Below are 20,835 nucleotides of genomic sequence, written 5' to 3' on the forward strand. Positions count from 1 at the left end.
ATAATGTTAAAATTGTGTGTAAATAAAAGTTACCTGGAAAAAAATCCCCATAAAGTGTATTGCCATATTGGAGAAACTTCAGCACTGCCAGGTTTTCCTTCAAGCATTTGGAGGACATTGTTCTTTCTTTGAGCACCAGATAGGGTAGTTACCATACACATGTATATGGATCATGTTATATGAAGAAATATAATCGTATTTTTAAGTCCCAGAATTGTGCCCAGCACATACATTTTTATTCTGAAAGGCATCAAGAACTGGGATTGACTGAAGGAACAGAAGATTGATATATCCCATCTTTTGCTCATTTCAGGGATTTAGTTTTTGAGAGCAGAGGCTGCTTGGATCATCACCCACATTTAAATTTATTTGCTCTTTCTCCGTATATATATTTCCACTTCTTACACAATTTCATTGACTGGGTGTAGCTGCTAAATATATGTTGAATGGACGAGGAACTGATTTCGCTTTCTAAGATCTAGCATAAGAATACATATGAGGTGGAGTTTGAGAGAAAATCATATATATGATAATGGAATGGTATTAATAATGTATAGCAAATCTAGAGATTGGGCTCCCCAGAAGCCAGAAGTTTGGTAGAAAATTGGTGTTTCTCATTGGAAATTTCAGTGTGTAACAAAAGGATCTGACAGTGATAGCCTAAGTCTTAATTAACCAGATGAGTCTTGCAGGTTGACTCATTTTAATTGACATGTTGGGAAGCCCAGGCCTTTGTGGAAATAAATTAATAAAGTGTATCATAAATGCATATATTTTTTCCTTGGGCTTTTTATACAAACCATTATTTTTATTTATACATAGATGCCTTAATTTTATTTTTTGTGTGTGTTGTTTTTTTTAAGCTAAGAGCAGACGGCAATCAAAACCCTATAAACCTAAAAAGATAATTAAGATGGAAGGAAAGATTGTGGTGTATACAGCCTGCAATAACGGAAGTAGTTCTGTTATTTCTAAAGATGGAGAGCTATACATGTTTGGGAAAGATGCCATTTACTCTGACAGTTCAAGTAAGTTCAACTTAAACACATTTTACTTATGCAAAGAAAGTCCAGTACTAGACATTATATATTGGAAAGCTAGGTATAGAAAATTAACAGTTGTAGCATGCTTTCTCTAGATTTTTCACGTTTCTTTCCAAATACAACATTTTGTGATTCCTTCCTGTCTTATTGCTGGGAACAGTGTCACTAGTTTCATGCAGAGCTAATCACAGAGCTTGGCTAGTGCAACTCTACCTTAGCTGTTACTTGTCTGGAAAGTTTCCCTAGACTCATTCAGATGCTCATGTGACATGTTCTTGGTGGTACCCTTGGGAAATAATTTGCATAGCATAACTGATTTATAATTGATGAATTATCCATCTCCCCCATTAGATAGTTAGGAAGGACTCTCTCTCTTATTTACTATTGTATCCCCAGTTCCCAATACGGTCTTATACATGGTAGGGTCATAAGAATTCCTTGTTAAGCGACTCAGTGAATGATAAACCAAAAGTGTAATGAGTGGAATGTGGGATAGGACTAGCCACATAAAGAGGTTTATATGTATAAGCTCTAATATCAAAAACTTGTTGTATTTGATTCCTAGATTTTCTTTCTAGCGCTTAGGAAATGAATATGATTGTAAAACCCACTTGGTAGGATTTTATATTTGGTAAATATGTAAAGCCTATGAATTTCTTTGTGAAAAGGAAAACAGACAATGAAATTTCTGGTTGGAAGTTTAAGTGATTGTCTCATTGCTGGGGAAATGACATATGTTGTACATTTCAGCAATTATTAAGTTGAACTGTACTCAGGTGATATGTGAATTGGCTTAATGTGGCAATATTTAGATCTTCAGTTGGCCTCAACTGTCAGTCAAAATTTGGGAGTGGGCTCATGTATAGTTGAAAAATAATGTTCAGTATAGCTATTGCTTGCTAAGATTGTGGTAGCTAGCACTGAAGAAAACTCGTGCATTTATTCAATGTATATTTATTGAGAACTGACAGTGTGTCACAGCTTGGTGGACCAGGCAGACATGGTCCCTCTCTTTTTGAGGATCTGAGAGATAATTGGGCATTTTAAAGCTTAAATATTAGAGAGGTGTGGTTTAATGGTTATGGATATAAACCCAGATCTTGGCACTGCCACTTTTTAGTTGGCTAATAACTGGCTTTAATTCCTTAACTTTTCAGAGATTACTTTCCTTTTTTTCCCCATCTTCAAAAGGGAGCTAATGACAGTAACTGCTTCATATGGTTGTTATAAGATTATAGGAGATAATGCTTATGTGAAATGCTTATTAGCACAGAGCCTGACACATGTAAGGGCCCAAGACATGTCAGCTAGTACTGTTAATAATAATAAATAATATTGCTAAATACACATATCTTTTTATGTATGCCAAATACTAAAACTGGGAGTTTTTAAGCTAAAAAGACCTAAGTAATATAGGGTGGAAGAGAAGGTCACCTTAGGAAATGATATCTGAGAAAATAATGTGAAATGGTTTTCCCAAAGTGTGATACAAGAATCATATTATTTGTAATTTAAATAAAACAAACTCTTCAGTTTTTTTAATTTTTAAGAAGTCTTTATTTTAGTATATATTAGAAATACTCAACAATCTTTTATTTTTACTGTTGTTACTACTTGATAAGGTTAAAAATGCTTCTGTCAATTTAAAATTGATGCAAAAATATTAAGATTATATGGGTGGCACTTAGATATGGCAAATATAATGAAAGTAATATGTGAATAAGTGAGGTTTAGGAACTGGCTAAACTAGTTAGCTGTCGGATTGTGGAAGAAAGCACATAGGTTAAAAAGGGTTGAAAAATGCTGCTTTGGAACATCTCATGGGTTTCCTCAGAAATAATGTGATTTCAGTATGCTCCAGCAAGTGTTTTATTGTGTTTTTCAATCCTTTTTATTATTTTTATTTTACTTAACATATAGTGTATTATTAGTGTCAGAGGTAGAGTTCAGTGATTCATCAGTCTTGTATAATACCCAGTGCTCATTACATCAGATGCCCCTCTTCATTCCTTTTTAAGGCAAGTCAGAGCAGGTAAAGCACATGATTTATAGGCTCCTTTGTGTGCTTGGGCCAGGAAAGTTTGAGAACTAGTGACCCTTCTGAGAATTGTTGGGCATGTTGACATTTAAAGCAAACGTTTAGGAGAAGCAGGCTTGAGCCATGGCCACAGTAAAAATTTGTCCCAAGTCTAGATGATAATGTTTTAAGATTTTGGAACTTCATTACAGACTTACAAAATTAATTTACTGATACCCTGCCAGTCTTTTGGCCACTTATTTCTCATTTGGGTGGGTTATTTTATCCCAGAAATAAAAAGTTCTGCATTGAGGTAGTCCTTCTACAATACTGATGATTTACGAGACTCAGAAAGGTTTTATTGTTGTTCCTCACCAAATTTTATCTTTCCTATAGGTTTGGTAACAGATTTGAAAGGCCATTTTGTAACTCAGGTAGCTATGGGCAAAGCTCATACTTGTGTTTTAATGAAGAATGGAGAAGTTTGGACATTTGGTGTGAATAATAAAGGACAGTGTGGACGAGACACTGGTGCCATGAACCAAGGGGGGAAAGGTAGGTGTTGGACATGTGGATATTAAATTTTGTGTTATCTTTTCATTAAGTTCTTTTGAACAACATGGGGATGAATCTTACTCTTTTCAAAACAAGTGGCTCTTTAATTTCATACTTATAAAATAGGAAAACCACTGAATTTCTTATTTATTTGACATATATCACTGAAACAATTGAATATACTTTAGACTTTTAATTTTTGAGCAAATGAACTTGAGTGTATTTCTTTCTTTTTTTTCTTTTAAAGTTTATTTATTTAAGTAATCTCTATACCCAGCATGGGGCTTGAACTCATGACCCCAAGATCCAGAGTCACATGCTCTTCGACTGAGCCAACCATACACCCTAATTTTTTAAAATTTCATAGAAAATATGATAACACTGCTTTGATTTAGCATTTTGACTACATTATTCTAGAAAAGTGCATTTTTCAAACTCCTCGTTATTAGTTCCTTTTATACCACACGTTTTTGGTTTTAACCATTTTTGGCAGCAGCCTATCTGGGAGATGTTATCTTCCTGTTTAATAGCACACGCTACCTGTAAATTAATCAGTTCCTGACAACTAAAAATGATTCTTAAGAATACTTGGCCCTTTACCAAGGGCTAAATTATAGATGCATCTTACTCACCATATACTTTGCCCTAATACTCAGGCTATTGACAGAAAGAGGGGTTTATCCTTTGTCTTGTTTGTGGGGTTTTTTGTTTTGGTTTTGTTCACTTCATTCTTGCTCTCAATTTTTACTTCTACTGCTATCATTGCTATCCTATACCCTTCATTCCAATTGCTGGTTTTCTGTTTTTAATTTTGTGTGGGCTAGAGAATAGGAAATAGATATTACTAGAATTAGGCATTGAACTGTGTTTAAAGTACAAAAGAGTTTTGGGGCTCCTGGGTAGTTCAGCCAGTTAAACATCCAACTCTTAATTTTGGCTCAGGTCATGAGCTCAGGGTCGTGAGATCAAGCCCCACGTGGGCTCCACACTCAGTGGGGAGTCTGCTTGAGATTCTCTGTCCCTCTCCTTCTGCCCTTCCCCTGCTAGCATGCATGCGCTCTCTCTGAATAAATAAATAAATAAAATCTTTTTTAAAAAGGTACAAAAGAGTTTGAGGATTAATATTGATATAAATTAACAAAAACAAGTTTAGCTCTTGAGACCTTGATGTCAGACTCATCTGGATATCAAGAGCCCACTATTTTGTTTTTAGTATCTTATTTATATGTGCATGTACTTAAAATACTTCAGGTTTTAAAAGAGCAAGTCTGTTAGAGCACATTGATTTTAAAAAAGAAAGAAGAACAAAAGGAAGAAAAATGGATTACTCCAAAATGGAAACATTTTTTCTTCTTGCTATACTGCTGAACTATTGTTTTGGATAATGCCTACTAGGCAAAAAGGAGAGAAGCTGTTTAGTTTTCTATATATAATATAAATACATATTCAGATTATGTTTTATAAGTTTTGAACTGAACAGAATTGTTTCCCTATTATTCTAAAACTTGTAAAAATTTGTCATACGTTTACACCTATGCTCTAGATTATTACTGTAAATTTTGTAATAACCAAAATAAAATTGTTAAAAAATTGTTTTACTTTTAAGATCACACCTCCTCTGCTAGTAAGTAATGAATTAGGAAGCAGACTAGTAGTGTAAGACATATAATGAATACAGATTATAGAGTCATAAAGAACATGAAGGGGTTTTTTTTATTTTAAAGTTTAGGAAAACAGGAAAAGTACAGAAAATAAGATTATAATATGAAAAAATTGTGTATCACATGCCTTATTTTTCAGTAAAAAGAATTGTGGATAAGGTGCAAGTGTCCTGTATTCTCCTTCCGAGGCTTATTATTTATACTCCCTCTCTCTCCAAAACCAACTACAATCATGACTTTGATTCTCAATCATGTTTCTGTATTTTTTTTACTTGTTCTTATATATTTTATATGTAAGCTATGTTATATACTCATATTTTATACATAAAAATAAGATACTTTTATAAGTGCTAATCTGTATTTTTCTGCAAATTAGGTTTTTTGTTGTCTCACCATTGTGCTTGAAGTATCTCCATGTTAGTTCATATAAATCTAAATGATTCATGTTAACTGCTGTGTAAAAAAAACCCATACCACTAACATACCACCATTTATCCATTTTCCCGCTGATAGAGGAGTTTATTTCCAGTTTTTCACCCATCAATCTCAAAACCTCCTTTATCTGTGTTTCCTGGTAAACATGTGTGAGACTTTATAATTTCTATGTTGTAGATTTTAGCTTTGCTAGGTTTTTCTTAGAAGAGGTTGTATCTTTGATTTTCCACATCAGTCTAGGAGGTAGTATCAGTACTCAGATTTTTGTCAGTTTAATGGTTATGACATTGTAGTTCATTATGATTTTTTATTTGTCATATTGAAGTAAAACATACATGTGGCCAAACACACATAGCATAAGTGTAGATCTTGGCGAATTTTCACAAGCTGAACACATTCCTATAATCAGCACCTTGATGAAGAAATAGTATATTACCAGCACCCCAGGAAGCCCCCTTTATGTTCCTCTCCAGGTACTACCTACCTCTCTAGTTAACACCATAAATTAGTTTTACATATTTTTGTACTTTATATTTTTGGAATTATGTCACGTGAACTCTTTTATGTCTAGTTTCTTTTCACTCAACTTTATGTTTATGAAATTCATTTATATTGTTACAAGTATTTATAGATTATTCATTCTCATTGTTGTATAGTAATCAGTTGTGTGAATATACCACAGTTTTGGAATTTTTCAAGTATTATGGACATTTGGGTGGTTTCTAGTTTTGGTTATTATAAGTAGAGTTGCTGTGAACATTTCTGGTGAATGTTGGTGAACATTTGTATGCTTTTCTTTTGGGCATATAACTAGGAGTAGAATGGCTGGGTCCCCTCATCTTTCTTTTAATTTTCATTCCCTGACCATTAGTAGTATGTTAGACCATCTCTTCAGACTTCTCAGTTTTCTTGCCTTCTTATTGATTTGTAGGAATTTTTGATATATTATGTTGTATGTGTTACACATATCTTTGACTAACTGGCTTATCCTTTATCATTTACTTATGGTTTCATTTGTGTATATAATTTCTAAATTTTGGTGATAATTTTTATTATTTTTCCTTATAAATTTTAGCCTATTGCTAGTAGTGGGAGGATGTTCTAGAGAGGAGGGACTCATGGCTTAGAGCATGGTTGGGAGACATTTTATGGTCTGTTGAATGACAGTGAGGATAGAAATGAGGGACTAAAATCAACAAAAGTTAAAAGTATGATTGGCAGAAAGTAACAGCTAAGAGGTGTTCCTGCCTTCCCTCTTTTTGCAGAAAGGAAATGAGGAGAGCATTTATTTGTGGTTCCTAAATTAAATTTTATTTTTGTTGCTCTTATATTTTAGCATTCCTTTGTATATTCACTTGGATTAGTATATGTTATATAATTTTGCCAGTTTTTTTAGAAATGGGAATAATCTACATCAGAGTTATAAACTGATCTGTCAAATAGGGTTTGGAGTTGAAAATATGGCAACAGCAATGGATGAAGACCTGGAAGAAGAACTAGATGAAAAAGATGAGAAGTCCATGATGTGCCCTCCAGGCATGCATAAATGGAAGCTGGAACAGTGCATGGTGTGTACTGTCTGTGGAGACTGTACAGGTTATGGAGCCAGTTGTGTCAGTAGTGGGCGTCCAGACAGAGTCCCTGGAGGGTAAGAAAATGATTAATACTGAAGACATAAAATATTGGTAGAAAGTGCACACAACACATTTCTTTTCAAAATTATTCCAGAGTGTATTCTTCTTTGTTGTTTCTTGAGGACATATTGGCATATACGTGTAATTCTAATAATTGTTTTCTGTTACATTAATTTCTAATTTAGTGTCAGTTTTATTTAAGTTGTTTTTCTTTCATTTGATTCATTTAAACCATTATTTAAAAATAAGTCATAGGGACTCCTGGGTGGTTCAGTCAGTTAAGTGTCTGCCTTCAGCTCAAGTCATGATCCCAGGGTCCTGGGATTGAGCCCCATGCCTGGCTCCCTGCTCAGCAGGGAGTCTGCTTCTCCCTCCTGCTTATAATCTGTCTCTCTCTCAAATAAATAAATAAAATCTTCAAAAAAAATAAAAACATGTCCTAAATTTCTTCAAGTCATGGGGCTCTGCCTGAATTTGTATTCTTTTCCTAAGACTGCTCTAATGCCAAATATCTGTTCATTTTTGTTGAACATTAATCTTTTCTGGATGAAATTATCAAATATCATATAAAATACTTGATTAAGGACATATAATTTTCTTTTAAATTAAATTTATGTTCACAATTTTAGGTGTCCTAGGAACTATCACTTCTAAAGTTGCATTATACTTGTTTATATTTATCCTCTTTTGCTCTTGTTGGACCTTTTTTTCCCCCTTCAGAGTCCCATGTTATCATTATTTTAAACTTTATATGTGAGTTTGGCAGAATCAGAATGCAGGTTTTCCCCTAGAATGTTGGGGAGAATTTTATACTTGGCCTAACATACGAAAATAAATCATATATAACATGCTTTTTCTTTTAGGCTGTTGAAATATTTTAACAATAAGCTTTCTCTGAACTTTAGCAGTTGGTACATAAATGAATTTCTGAATTCTCGGATCCTTCCTAAAATTATTTTCTTTATGTGCTTTTCCCCAGAGATCTACTATCAGTTTCCAATAATTATTTATAATTTAAACCTATAGACCTAAATGGACTGTACCTAACCAAATACAGTGATTTCTTTATTAATGAGGCAAAAGTGAATAAATGAATAAAATTAACATAAGACTATATGCTAGGACACTCTGCACTATTAAAAATGACTTCAATTATTATAGAATTGTGGCTGCGTATCTTAGAATAAATTTAGAATGCCACATTATCTTTTAAACAGTGCATATAGACAATGTAGTAGAGCGTATTAGTTTATCAGTTTTTACTCCTGTAGTTAGTGATCCTCCAAACTGTCAGTAGTGCTTACATTTTAAACGCACGAGTTTCACAGAGCACCTAGCTATGTCTTTCAAAACTGCTGCCAGGTAGATCCTTTCTCTTGTGCCACCACAAATCTGGATAACCACAGGCTCAGCAAAGCTGTCTAAAGGTTTTCAGTTCTGATCAAGCAAAAACATTAAAGCTGCAACTTCTATCCACATCTATGAAGTAGGTGACTATGAAGTTATTTGTTCACTGACCCTATAGGCAACTTCTGGGAGTGTTCTTGTCTTGTTTATGTTGTAATCCAATGTCATACAGTTAGTTCACAACTGGTAAGAACAGGACAAAGAAAAGGAAAAGGAACAGGTAATTGGATATAGTGGAAGGAGAGAATGAGAGATGAGGCATTTAAAGGAGGGAGAGAAAGGGAGACCTAACATATGAAGATGGCAAGCTGAGCTCACTTACTGATGGCTATGCTCACCTTCTTTAAGGTAGCTAGTGGAGAACGGTGCTTGTTTGGTAACTGACTAACCCAACCAGACCATTTAATAATAGTAAGCTGCTGGTGCTTTACTAATTGTGATAATTTTTAAAATATTTGTTAATAGTGATTTTGAATAGTGGCAGAATACATTTGTATTTTCTGTAGGAATATACCTTTTATACCTATGACGAGCTTAATAAACTCATGTTTTTAGTTATTCTATCTATTCATACCTATTCTTTAAAATTAGCACATCCTGATCTGAAGAGTAATTTCATTGCTGACTCATATAACTTAATTTCAGAAATGCTGAAAAGACATTATAGAAAAGAGTTTTAAGGAAAGAATAGAAGGATTTCAGTTAATTATTTCTATTTTTTAAGGATCTGTGGTTGTGGTTCCGGAGAATCTGGCTGTGCCGTGTGTGGGTGTTGCAAGGCTTGTGCAAGAGAGTTGGATGGTCAGGAGGCAAGACAAAGAGGAATTCTTGATGCAGTGAAGGAGATGATACCTTTAGACCTTCTGTTAGGTAATGTGATGGATTGTACTACACATCTTGTCCTCAGTTCAGTAATTTATATTAATATGTGTTAAAAATTAATAGTTAACTATGCAGTACTGCTTAGATGGTAACTGACAGTATGTCACTAATTAAAGGATAAGGCTCTTTTTCTCTTTTTTGCTAGATTCTTTGAGTAAAAATAATTTTTCATCGGTGTTTTGTTAGCTTTTACTTTCTTGAATTTCATATAGTTCTCTCATATCTATTATTGTATCTGTCTATATATGTTTTTTTGTGTGTTTCTTTGTGTTTTGTTTTGTTTTTTTGGTCAATCATCTAGCTGTCCCAGTACCTGGGGTTAACATTGAAGAACACCTTCAGTTACGACAAGAGGAAAAACGACAACGTGTAATCAGGAGACACAGATTAGAGGAAGGAAGAGGTAAGATGTAGCTGCAGAGAAAAAGTATATGATAATCCATTTTCTTACCCTCTACTGAGACCACTGAAAGTTTACAGAATAGGTTGACTTTGTAAAACATTGCAATTAAAATTAGTAACATTATAGTAACATATGAAAATAATGTGAAAATATTCAGAGTATTTACAATTGTGCCAATAACATAGATTTAATTCAGTAGGGGGTTTATAGAGTAAGTCAAGCATATTAAGAATTATGCCATCTGCTAAGAATCAGAAACTATTAGCAATGGCAACTTTTAAGAAAGATACATGAATTCTAAGAACTGGTCTTTCACCCAGATTTTGGACTCAGGGTTGTTATTTAACCATGAACAACGAATTAGTTTAATATAGTATTTTAATTTCTGTTTTCTTAGTCATTTATGATCATTTCCATTTGAGCATGGTCCCAGCATTCTTCTTTCGATCCAGTGCATAATTATGTTTTTATATGTTTTTTTTTTTTTTTCAAAAAGCTTATTCTGGTTATGTACAAGAAGGGTAAGTTGGAGAGTTTTGCAGGTTTTAATTGCAAAGATAGGTGTATTGTTTCTCTTTTCCTCATTGTTTATGACCATTTCTCAGCCTGCAAATACATTTCACTATGGTTATAAGTAAATAGTAAAATATAGATATTTTAATATACATCCAGTAGGAGAAATAAATATAAATATTACTAAAGCTGTTGTTGCACAGTAGAATCTTTTCTTTGTAAGATTAAGACAGATGGTTGAAGGGATCTGTTATTTTACTCCTCTGCCAGGCAAAATCTTGTTTGGAAATGTTTACTGATACTGTGTATTTTAAATCCTTGTTAGAAATGACATGAGATTTGATACATGAAATAAAATCTATTATCCATTTAACCACCATTGCAAATTTTTCCTAGGCACTTTTTTTTTTTAACATAAAATGGAATAAGTCATAAAAAGTATAGCATGTATGGTAAATCCAATTTTTTTAAAACTTAAGTTGTAAAACATATTCTTGGAACTTGAAGATTGTTCTTGATAGAATCTGATAAACAATCTGATTAATTGATGTAGGAATGTTTGCTGTTAGCTTGGCTGTGTTTACGTAAAATCATTACCTTTAAAAGTGATTTATTTTAATGAGAATGTAGATACTATCATTATTTACATTATATAAATATGGGGAAATTTCATATTAAATATTTTATAGGAAATAGGGTAAAATTTAAGTTCTAGATCTTTATGACGTATGGTAATTTAGTGACAGTTTCTTTTATATTAATATGATTTAAGGATAATTATCAGTGTATCTTTTTACTACCTGTTTTTTCTTTTTTGGGCAATATTGGGTTGAATCATACGAATTAACCTACAAAAAACAGCAATTTCTTATGTTTCAACCAAAGTATAGCAAATCCTTTGATGACATGTAATTGCTTGCTGTGTGTTGTGTTAGTTTTTTCTCCCTCTGTAAAAAAAGCTTTTCTTCTCTAGCTGTAGTATATTTCTGCATATCAGAAGTAAAAGAACATTGATTATGCAGTAGTTCAACAAAATTTTGTGATTGCAGAATATTTTTTTGCCATTTATTTGAAAATGTGTCATAGACCTTAAAAACATAAACTCTAGCCTTTCAAAGGTTTAAAAAACTCCATTATTTAAATATTTACATAGATTTTATTATTGTATCTGATTTTATAAACACAGACTTATGTTCTAGGCAATTGTTGTATATTTTCTGACAAGTCTGTTTCATCCTTTGTCCTCAGTATATAGAAAGATTTCTTTAGTTTATTAGTGCACAGAAATTTTGTGTCTTATTTTTTGGTTGAGCTCTTTCTTACACATTTTTTTCATTTTTGTTATAACACAGTGTATAGTAAAATATGTAGTAAATATCTTTTCTTGATGGGTTAGGATCCTCATTATGGACCTTAATTATGGCATTTGTTACCTTACATGGTACTGAAATTTGTGCATATTAGAACCGTGTCCTTGCTTTGCACAATCGCCATGGTTACTATGGAATCGTGCAGTGAGGACGTGTTACAATATGCATGTGTTTCATTTAACACAGTACAATGCAAAGTGAAACCTGTTTGTACATTTTATTTTGTAAAAAATACTTTTAAATAAGAATTTTAACTGTGTACCCATTTTTAAAAGTCAGACTGCAGTTTCTTATTCAGTGACCTTAGGAAATTCTTATACCATATTGAATAATTGAAAACCAGCATAGTGATATGACACTTTTATGATATTATCTTTATATATTTTCCCAGCACTCCATTACTTGATTTTTCTGTCTCATCCTACTTATCAAGTTTGTGTTGTTTCAGAGTTGATCAGAATTTTAGGACCTAGTTCTTGTATTAAAGCTTTGCTCAGCCTCAGGCCCATTGATGTGATTTAGCTGCTGCTATTTATGACACAGGCTTATATAATGGAATGTGCTCTTGAAACCTAAAAGAACAGTATTATACTGCATTTTTATTAATTTGGAACTTAGTCTTTAAATTTTTATATTCTTTTAGATAATGTTTTTCATTTTGTAATATGGCTGTACTGCGTTATTTTGTTGATGGACATTTAGGTTATTTTCAGGTTTTTGTGGGGTTTTCTACAATAAATATTCTTTTTTTTTTTTTTAAAGATTTATGTATATATTTGACAGAGAGAGAGAGATAGCCAGCAAGAGAGGGAACACAAGCAGGGGGAGTGGGAAAGGAAGAAGCAGGCTCCCAGCAGAGGAGCCCGATGTGGGGCTCGATCCCAGGACTCTGGGATCACGCCCTGAACCGAAGGCAGATGCTTAACGACTGAGCCACCCAGGCGCCCCTACAATAAATATTCTTAAGCTTATAGTCATACTGGAGTTTTTGTTTATATAGTAGAGCTTCCCAGAAGTAGAATATCTGGGCCAGAGAGTGTTTATGTTTTAAATTTTAACAGATATTTCAAATTGTTTTTGAAATGTTACAGTTTATCTTCTCAACTAATATATGAAAAGTGATGTTTTCTTCTAGCATCATATGTATTATTCTTCTTAATTTTTGTAAAACATGATAAAGTGTTATCTCGTTGCTGATTTAAATAGCACGAAAGCATTTTCTTTGTAAAAAATCCACATAAAGACTTCTTGGGGCACCTGGGTGGCTTAGTTGTTTAAACATCTGACTCTTGATTTTGGCCCAGATCATGATCTCAGGGTCCTGGGTTGAGCCCTGCATCAGGCTAGCACTCAGTGGGGAGTCTGCCTGAGAGTCTCTTTCCCTGCCCCTCCCCCTCTCACGTGCTCATGTTCTCTCTCTCTCTCTTTCAAATAAGTAAATCTAAAAAAATATTTTTCTCCACAGCCTCATCCCTTTTTACTCTTTTTCCTGTCCCCTTTGCCCAAACATTTTTTTCCCTTATCTGTGAACCTTTGTAGTACTACTACATCTTTAAGTCTTAGCTTATGTGGTATTTTCTCGTCTTGTACCCTGAAACTCCCTATATTCCCACTCTTAAGGTTTGCTGGCTGCCCCTTCAGTGTGCTTAATTTTCTCATAGCACACAGTCATCATTTCTTGTTGAGTTGTGTGTAAACTTCCCTCCCTCCCCTCCCCACATTAAACTGTGAGCTTCTGAAAGCAGAGATGGTATCTTGTTTTTCTAAGAGTTCCCAGGACCAAGCGTAGTGCCTGAAATTGGTCAGTACTTAATATGTCTCTGTTGACTAATAGAAAACATTTCGTGGACGTCTCATAACCTCTACAATAAAGTTTCATGGTAGAAAAAGATTGTAATTATCTGTTTTTTTGTATGTATCTCCAAACTCATTTCTCACCACTTTCTGCTTCATAACCGTGCACTCTGTCTGTTTCTGCTATGTGTGTTTTTAATGACTATACAATATTGTTTAACCTCTGCTTGCTTTTTTTATAAACCCTGTTTTTTTGCCTGTAGTGCCCTATCTTCCCTTCCTTCTATCTTGGCAAACTTTTTCTCATTCTTTCACCCAAGTTGATGGATCACTTTTCATCGTTCAGGATGTGTACAGATTTCCTTTGTAACATTTTTTTAAAAAACATATTGCAATTCTTAGTTTTTTTATTTCTATCTTCCCTAATGGACTAAATTCTAATGAGATCTGTGTCTTTGTCATAATATACATGATAACCTGGTGTCTATTGCATTAAAGATAAAAAATGGCAAATGAATGACTGAACTGTGTTTTTAAGAAAAATTATATTAGTCCAGGGACGTGAATATTTTAGAACCTGAGAGCCTGACATTATAAGTGGTGATTTAAATTGAGCTCAGATGGTATACTTTCTAGACACGATTGCCTGTGGGCCTTCTAAATTTTCCTATCCAAAGACTAAGAAGATTGAATTTAGTGAGAAGCTAAATAACTATGAATATTTTTATGGGAAGAAATAATATCCCAAGCAGACCATAGAAATCAGAAAAGGGTAATGTAACCTGCTATTACTGTTGTTTTGATATTTACAGTTCTTTGAGGTAGTTGGAAAGTGTCTCATGCTTTTTAGAGTGATATATATTATTTGCTTTAGTAAATTAATTGAAAAATGCATGTTGAAAAAGTAAGATATTTTGTTCATATTTATGTAATCTTCGCTTGAAAATACTTGCTACTACATTACTAGGAAATAATATTTAATTTTTCTGTTAACTATAAATTAGCATTTCTATCTGTAGTAATCATAGAATATATTATTCTTGGTTTTTCATACAATTGGTGATGCCTGCATTTTTATTTATTTCTCAAGACGTAATTAAAATATATTTTTCCTACCCATTTTTTAATATTTAATGAAGGGTACTTTGGTTTTGAATTTGCATTTGTCAAATTTTGTTATAGGGCAGTAGTTTTATTTTGTTCCATTGTTAGAAAAATTAATTATAGCTGAAGAGGTAGAGAGAATCATGAAAAAACTGGCTTTAATTAAAAACATTCAGTGCTTATGTACTGTCAATTCCCTTTTCAAATACTGGTAACTTCTTAATGTCAAATTTAGAGTGTTTGGAAATTTGCAGGCATTTTTGATGTTGCTCAAACTCAAGGAAAGTATAGTTCAATTTTATAAGAAAAGAAATGAAATTATAAGGTAAAATTTAAAGTTTTCCCTTCTTTTTAAGCTAAACGATAATAGGGAAAAGCAAATTATAATTTGTATTGAAATTAATTTTGCTATTGATTTTTTTCTTGAATATAAGTGGAAATAACTGTAATCTACATGAATGTGCATTTGTGTATGTATGTACATCGAGGAGCTTCAGAAAGAAATGATTTTATCAGAGAATTGTTAATGTTCCAAAAATATTGCTTGGGTTAGATTACCCTCTTCAGCATCAATACCTTGTTTCTGATTTTATATATGTTGTTACAGAAATCACATTTAAAGTTAGATTTATTCTTTTTAGAGAATTAAATACAACTTCTGTGATCCTGTCTTCATAAAGTAGTGATTATATATATATATATATATATATATATATATATATATATATATGAATGTGTGTATATGTGTATATATATGTATCATATCATAGTAATTTTTGGTTTTGTTTTTTGTTGTCTTGTTTTCCTACCTGTATGGCAGAATGTAGTTAAGTCAATAACGTTTATCTTGGTTTTATAGCAAGACTGATGTGGGTATTAAATCTTGAAGACCTTGTTAAAATTTAATTATTAATTTAAAAATTAGTTGGTTTTGTTATTTTATTAGGAAAGATACTGTTTTCTATGAATGGTTTACTAAGTTTGAATATATATGATATTAAAAATATTTGTAAGGTGACTTGTTTTAATTGAACTTTCTGATTATGTACTTGAGACTCTTAGTAATTGTGTGGTAATTTTATGACTGTAAAAGATAGAAATTTTACTTTATCAACTATAGTTCAATTATTAAAACTTGTGTGTGGAATAAGGGTGGGGGATTAACCGGGGAAATTGGGATCAAAGTATAATGTCTAAAACAGTAAAGAATAAATTTCCATGCTTTTTAGTTTGAATTATTTTTGTTCATTGTAGTGTTTTCATTTTGTGAGCTTTTCTATGCACATACAAAATGTTTCTCCTCAGGCCCCCTTGTATTTGCTGGTCCTATTTTTATGAACCATCGAGAACAGGCTCTAGCCAGACTCAGATCCCATCCAGCTCAGCTAAAGCATAAACGGGACAAGCACAAAGGTATTTGGTCTTCCTTATCAATTAGGTGGGATACTTCCCCAGTTTCTTCCACTCATTTGAATTTTGTCTCTGGGAAAATGCACAAACCTTATTCTTCTACTTTGCTTCTATCATTATATAGCCTGAGGAGAAAGAACATGCTGAAAGATGTACTGTTTGTCATGACTGTCAATCTCATTTCTTTTTATTTGTTAACTTTAATAAAGAAGACATTTTGCAGTGTATCTTTTTCTTTTCCATTTCTTTTCAAATTTCATAAAGTTGAGGGAAGGTGGAAAAATAATTATTGCTTTCTGTTTTTTATCCTTTATTATTTGCTCTTTGATGACTGCTATCTGACATTTTATAGTCCTTTTTTAAAAAATGGTGTTTGCTTTAGAATTAACAAAATTACTAAATTCAGTGTAAGTGATAATGAGTTGATTACTATTAACACTTTTCCATTGTTTTAATATTAAGTTTATATATACAATACACACAAATTACTTGGTATTTGAGGGTTTGATGTAAGCAAAGAGTGAATTATATAGACCTATTCTAGTCCTCGAAAACTGTGAGAGGTCTAGACAAGTCTGTGAGTTGACTAAGAATCTATTTCTGTGTAATCTTTGAGATCTCACAGCTCTGGGTTAATTAGAATTATTCCTAAAGCAAGCTTATTTTCTTTTAAATTATAGTATGGGTCAACTAAGATCAGGAAAGAATTTAATGCAGAGAATTTATAAATGTATATACAAATTCTGCCTTGAATCCTGGCATGTGAACAGGGGCTCTTTGACAAGTACAACGAAGTTGCTGCTGTCTTAAATGCCCAGGATATACCCCACAAAATAGAATACAAAGTTTTAAAAATGTACATTACAGATAGACAAATTAACCTATTTTATGTCTTATTTTTCCTTAGCTGCAAAACTGTTACAGACTAATTTTATTTTTAAACTTTCATATGCAATATATTATAATTAACTTTATTTATTTACATTTTCCTGTCAATTTGCTACTTAAAGCAAAACCACAAAACAAAACAAACAAAACCCCTGTTATTAGTCACAGCACAGGTAGAGCACTATTTAAGATACATTCTACAGAAGTAAAAATTCAGAATATTTTACATCTAATATGATTAACCATAGGAAAATTTGTGATTGCTTTATTTACTGAGTGGTCTAATAATGCCATAAATATTTAATTTAAGGAACGATATTTGGGGGTACTATATGTAAATTATTTTATTGCCAGAATCTCTGATCTCATATTTTATACTATGCCACTGTTAGGATGGATTTTCTCAGTGTCTTTTTTTTTTTTTTTTTTTACCCCCATTTAATGGAAAGTGGCATTTTTCCAGTACTTTACCTGAGGTTAAATGTTCACATTTCATGAAACAGTTCAAAACTTTTCCAGCTCCATGTTAGTATCTCATGGCCAAACATCTTTATTTTTGGCAGAATTTGAAAATGAAATGCTAAATGAAGACTAGGGCTACAAATTTAAAGCAGACTTTTCACAGGGTCTTCATTGAGTAGCTGTAGAAGTTACTCAGCAGTAACTAGCCTTACTTCCATCTCATCTACCACACGTTTATTTTATAACAAAACTGTGTTTTTGTAGCACCCTCTCTAGAAGGACTTACTTGTGGTATTACAGCATACAGCCAGTTGTGTGTATGTGTATGTGTTTTTATCAGGTTTTATAGAGTGAGACAGTTTCATCTCTTTACCACCAAAATGAATTTAAAGTGTAAGTAATATTTTATCAAATGGTGCTCTATTTATGTAAAGAGTATTAACTTACCACTCACTAATTCCTGTACACCGCAAATTCTCTCTCCATCCTCTGCATTCACTGTCCCTGTCATTTAATCATCTTGCCATGTACTGCTTTTACTCTTGCTACATATAATCACAGTCTTTTAATAAATTTTTCCTACATATGTTTTTCTCTTTTTTTCTTACCCTGGTTGTCTTCCACTGAGAAATTTACTATATTAATTTTTGTGTTCTGTCTTATATTTAATTACACTGGTGGTACAAATTGTAGGATGGTAATAGTTAAAATTGTCTCAACTATAACTTTTTTGTGGGGGTGTTTGGAGGGTGAGAACTGTGGATTTATTGTTAACAGGAGTGAGTTCTAAGATGGAAAGTTGGAGAGCTTCTGGCTGATTGGAGAGAATTCAGAGAAGGTCACAGAATGCATCCTGTTACAGGCAAATTTTGACTAGAGGCAAACTAGACTATGTAAGGCTCAGTTAATAAGTATAACATATAATCCATAAAACATATAGTAAGTTATTTTAAAAATGTAACCATAGACTATATTTCAAACAGATAACTGAATTAACATTTGTTTCAGCTATTCAGTGCCTTATGTAGAAAAAGATTTTGATACAGTACTCCTAGTTAGGAACATCTGAATTGCTCTGGAGACAGTCTTGAAATCTGGCTTGGAGAAACTAATGTGAAAACCTGAAGGCTCACTGATAAACAGCTGTGTGTATTTTACATCTATTTTCTATTTAGAAATGGTGTGTTGTAATGGAAATATTATAGCCTTTGGAATTTATAAATTTTAGTCCCAATATTTGTCATTTTTTAGAACTATGTGGCTGTTCATAAATTGCATAATCTCTTTGACTTCAGTTTTCCTTTTTTTAAAAATAAGAATGATAATTCCTAACTGAATAAGTTGATATGAAGATTAAATTAAGATATATATGTATGTGTATATACATATATATTCTTTGAATTCTTTGCTTTCTCTTTTAGAATTATCCAAAAGGTACAAAATTGGAGACTTGTTAAATATCTAATTAGTTTATTTTTACAAAAGACTTAAGATGTCAGCCATTTGGTGGTTGTAAAATATATGAGCCTTGTTTTTGATTAAACTCCAGAACTGCTGTACTACTTGTTACTTTGGGCTGGTTACTTAACCCTTCTAAGCCTTGTTTTTCCCAGCTGCAAAGTGGAGTAACAATACTGACATCATCAGATTGTATTGATTTTAAAAAAGCAACAATAGTGAATATTGATGGAGCACTTTTTATATATTATTTCACTTAATCCTCCTGAGGATCTTGTGAGGTAATGTACATTATTACTGGTTTATAGATGGGAAAGCAGAGGCTTAAAGAAGGTCCAGTGTCCAGTTGTCATACAACTAGCAAATAGTAAAGCCAGAATTCCAATTCACATCTCTTAGTCTTCAATGCCAAAAGCACTTCTCCACTGTGCTATTTAATTTTTCAGTGTTTAGCACAAAGTAAATGCATAGCTAATTGTATTTGATAAGTGCTTTGCTGTTTTCTTTTAGTCATTTTGCTCAAAGTACTCACTGTTCTGTGATACGTTTTGTGATATGCATGACTATAAGATTACCCAAGAAAGTGTAGATTTAAGTAAAGATTAAAAATTAAAAGTGAGAGTCCTTCGGATATTGAATCTTCTTTTCTCTATGTATGTACACAAATATGCATAAATAGTGTAGCATATATATATACGATATTTTAGATACATATCTGTCAAAACTTTATAGCTATTATAGTTTCATTATCACATATGTATGAACATACTCAGCATTAGGGGAAGATGCAGATATGCTTATACCTAAATGGCCAGTTGTAAGAATATTCAGACCCAATTATTTTTCCTGCAAATCTGAGGTTAACTTCATTGCTGCTCATTATCACTTTACTGAATAACGAGCTTGAGCAGAATTAATCTTGCTGAATTTCACTTGCTGATTCTTGAATTGACACTGAATTTTTGGCTACAAATCAGGTAGCCTTTTTTTTCTTTGATAACCTATAAATTTCTAAACTGTTAGAAGTATACTTGATTTTTTTAACTGACATCAAATACCATACAGATATATATTTTTAAAATTCTTCCACTACTGCAGATAATGATCAAGAACTTCATCCCTGTTTTTTTTCACTTGTTATCTTTTCACCATCTGTAATAATTGAGAGATTATTTTATATAGTTAGACACAGGTTTGTTTAGATGAACTTGAACAAAATGTTTCCGGTATTATTTTTACCTTTAAATAATAACTACTACTCTTTTAACCTCTATGATTTTAATCAGTAAATTACTAGGCTTTTTTTTTTTTTTCTCCTTCCCTGTTGCTATACCTCTATTGTGGGATTTGTGTCTATATTTATTAATCTCTGACTCATGGGAGAGGGCAAAATGCTAAACTCAAAGGTAAAAACTTCTAATTAAGCATCAGTACATTTATATAAAGTGAAATGATACTTGTAATATTGAATTGAACTAAGTCTGACAAAATCATGTGAACACAGTTTGTTTTCTCTATTAAATTAGATTTGATTTTAATAATCAGATATTTTTACCAGTTGAGATAAAGCTGTAAAATTTCTATACATCTGTCATCTTACTTAGTTTTTAGACAATATTTATTCCTTTTTGTATTGGCCCTTGTTTATATTAACCATTCCACTGTCTTTCCAAGATGAGGGGTCTCTGAATTAAGATTATATTTCATTTTGGATGGAGTTAAACAAAATGTTGTGATTTTTTTTTTCTTTTTAGCCCATTCATTCTTGTAGATTTAATTTGGCAAACCCACATTAGATA

General features: G+C 32.4%; 1 protein-coding gene across 19 annotated transcripts in view; it reads left to right on the forward strand.

Moving 5' to 3' along the window:
• MYCBP2 (MYC binding protein 2) overlaps positions 1-20,835 on the forward strand; it is a 253,185-nt gene that overhangs the window by 61,608 nt on the left and 170,742 nt on the right. For 17 of the 19 annotated variants that reach the window (XM_057307879.1, XM_044381881.3, XM_044381882.3 and 14 more), the window contains exons 13-18: positions 864-1,028; positions 3,457-3,615; positions 7,155-7,359; positions 9,477-9,622; positions 9,936-10,037; positions 16,124-16,231. In XM_057307879.1, coding sequence (XP_057163862.1) covers positions 864-1,028; positions 3,457-3,615; positions 7,155-7,359; positions 9,477-9,622; positions 9,936-10,037; positions 16,124-16,231 — 885 coding nt within the window. The remainder of the gene's footprint in view (positions 1-863; positions 1,029-3,456; positions 3,616-7,154; positions 7,360-9,476; positions 9,623-9,935; positions 10,038-16,123; positions 16,232-20,835) is intronic. The other 2 variants (XM_057307855.1, XM_044381884.3) reach the window with 2 other exon arrangements.

This window comes from Ursus arctos, unplaced genomic scaffold (assembly GCF_023065955.2).
Source record: "Ursus arctos isolate Adak ecotype North America unplaced genomic scaffold, UrsArc2.0 scaffold_10, whole genome shotgun sequence".
Lineage (NCBI taxonomy): Eukaryota > Metazoa > Chordata > Mammalia > Carnivora > Ursidae > Ursus > Ursus arctos.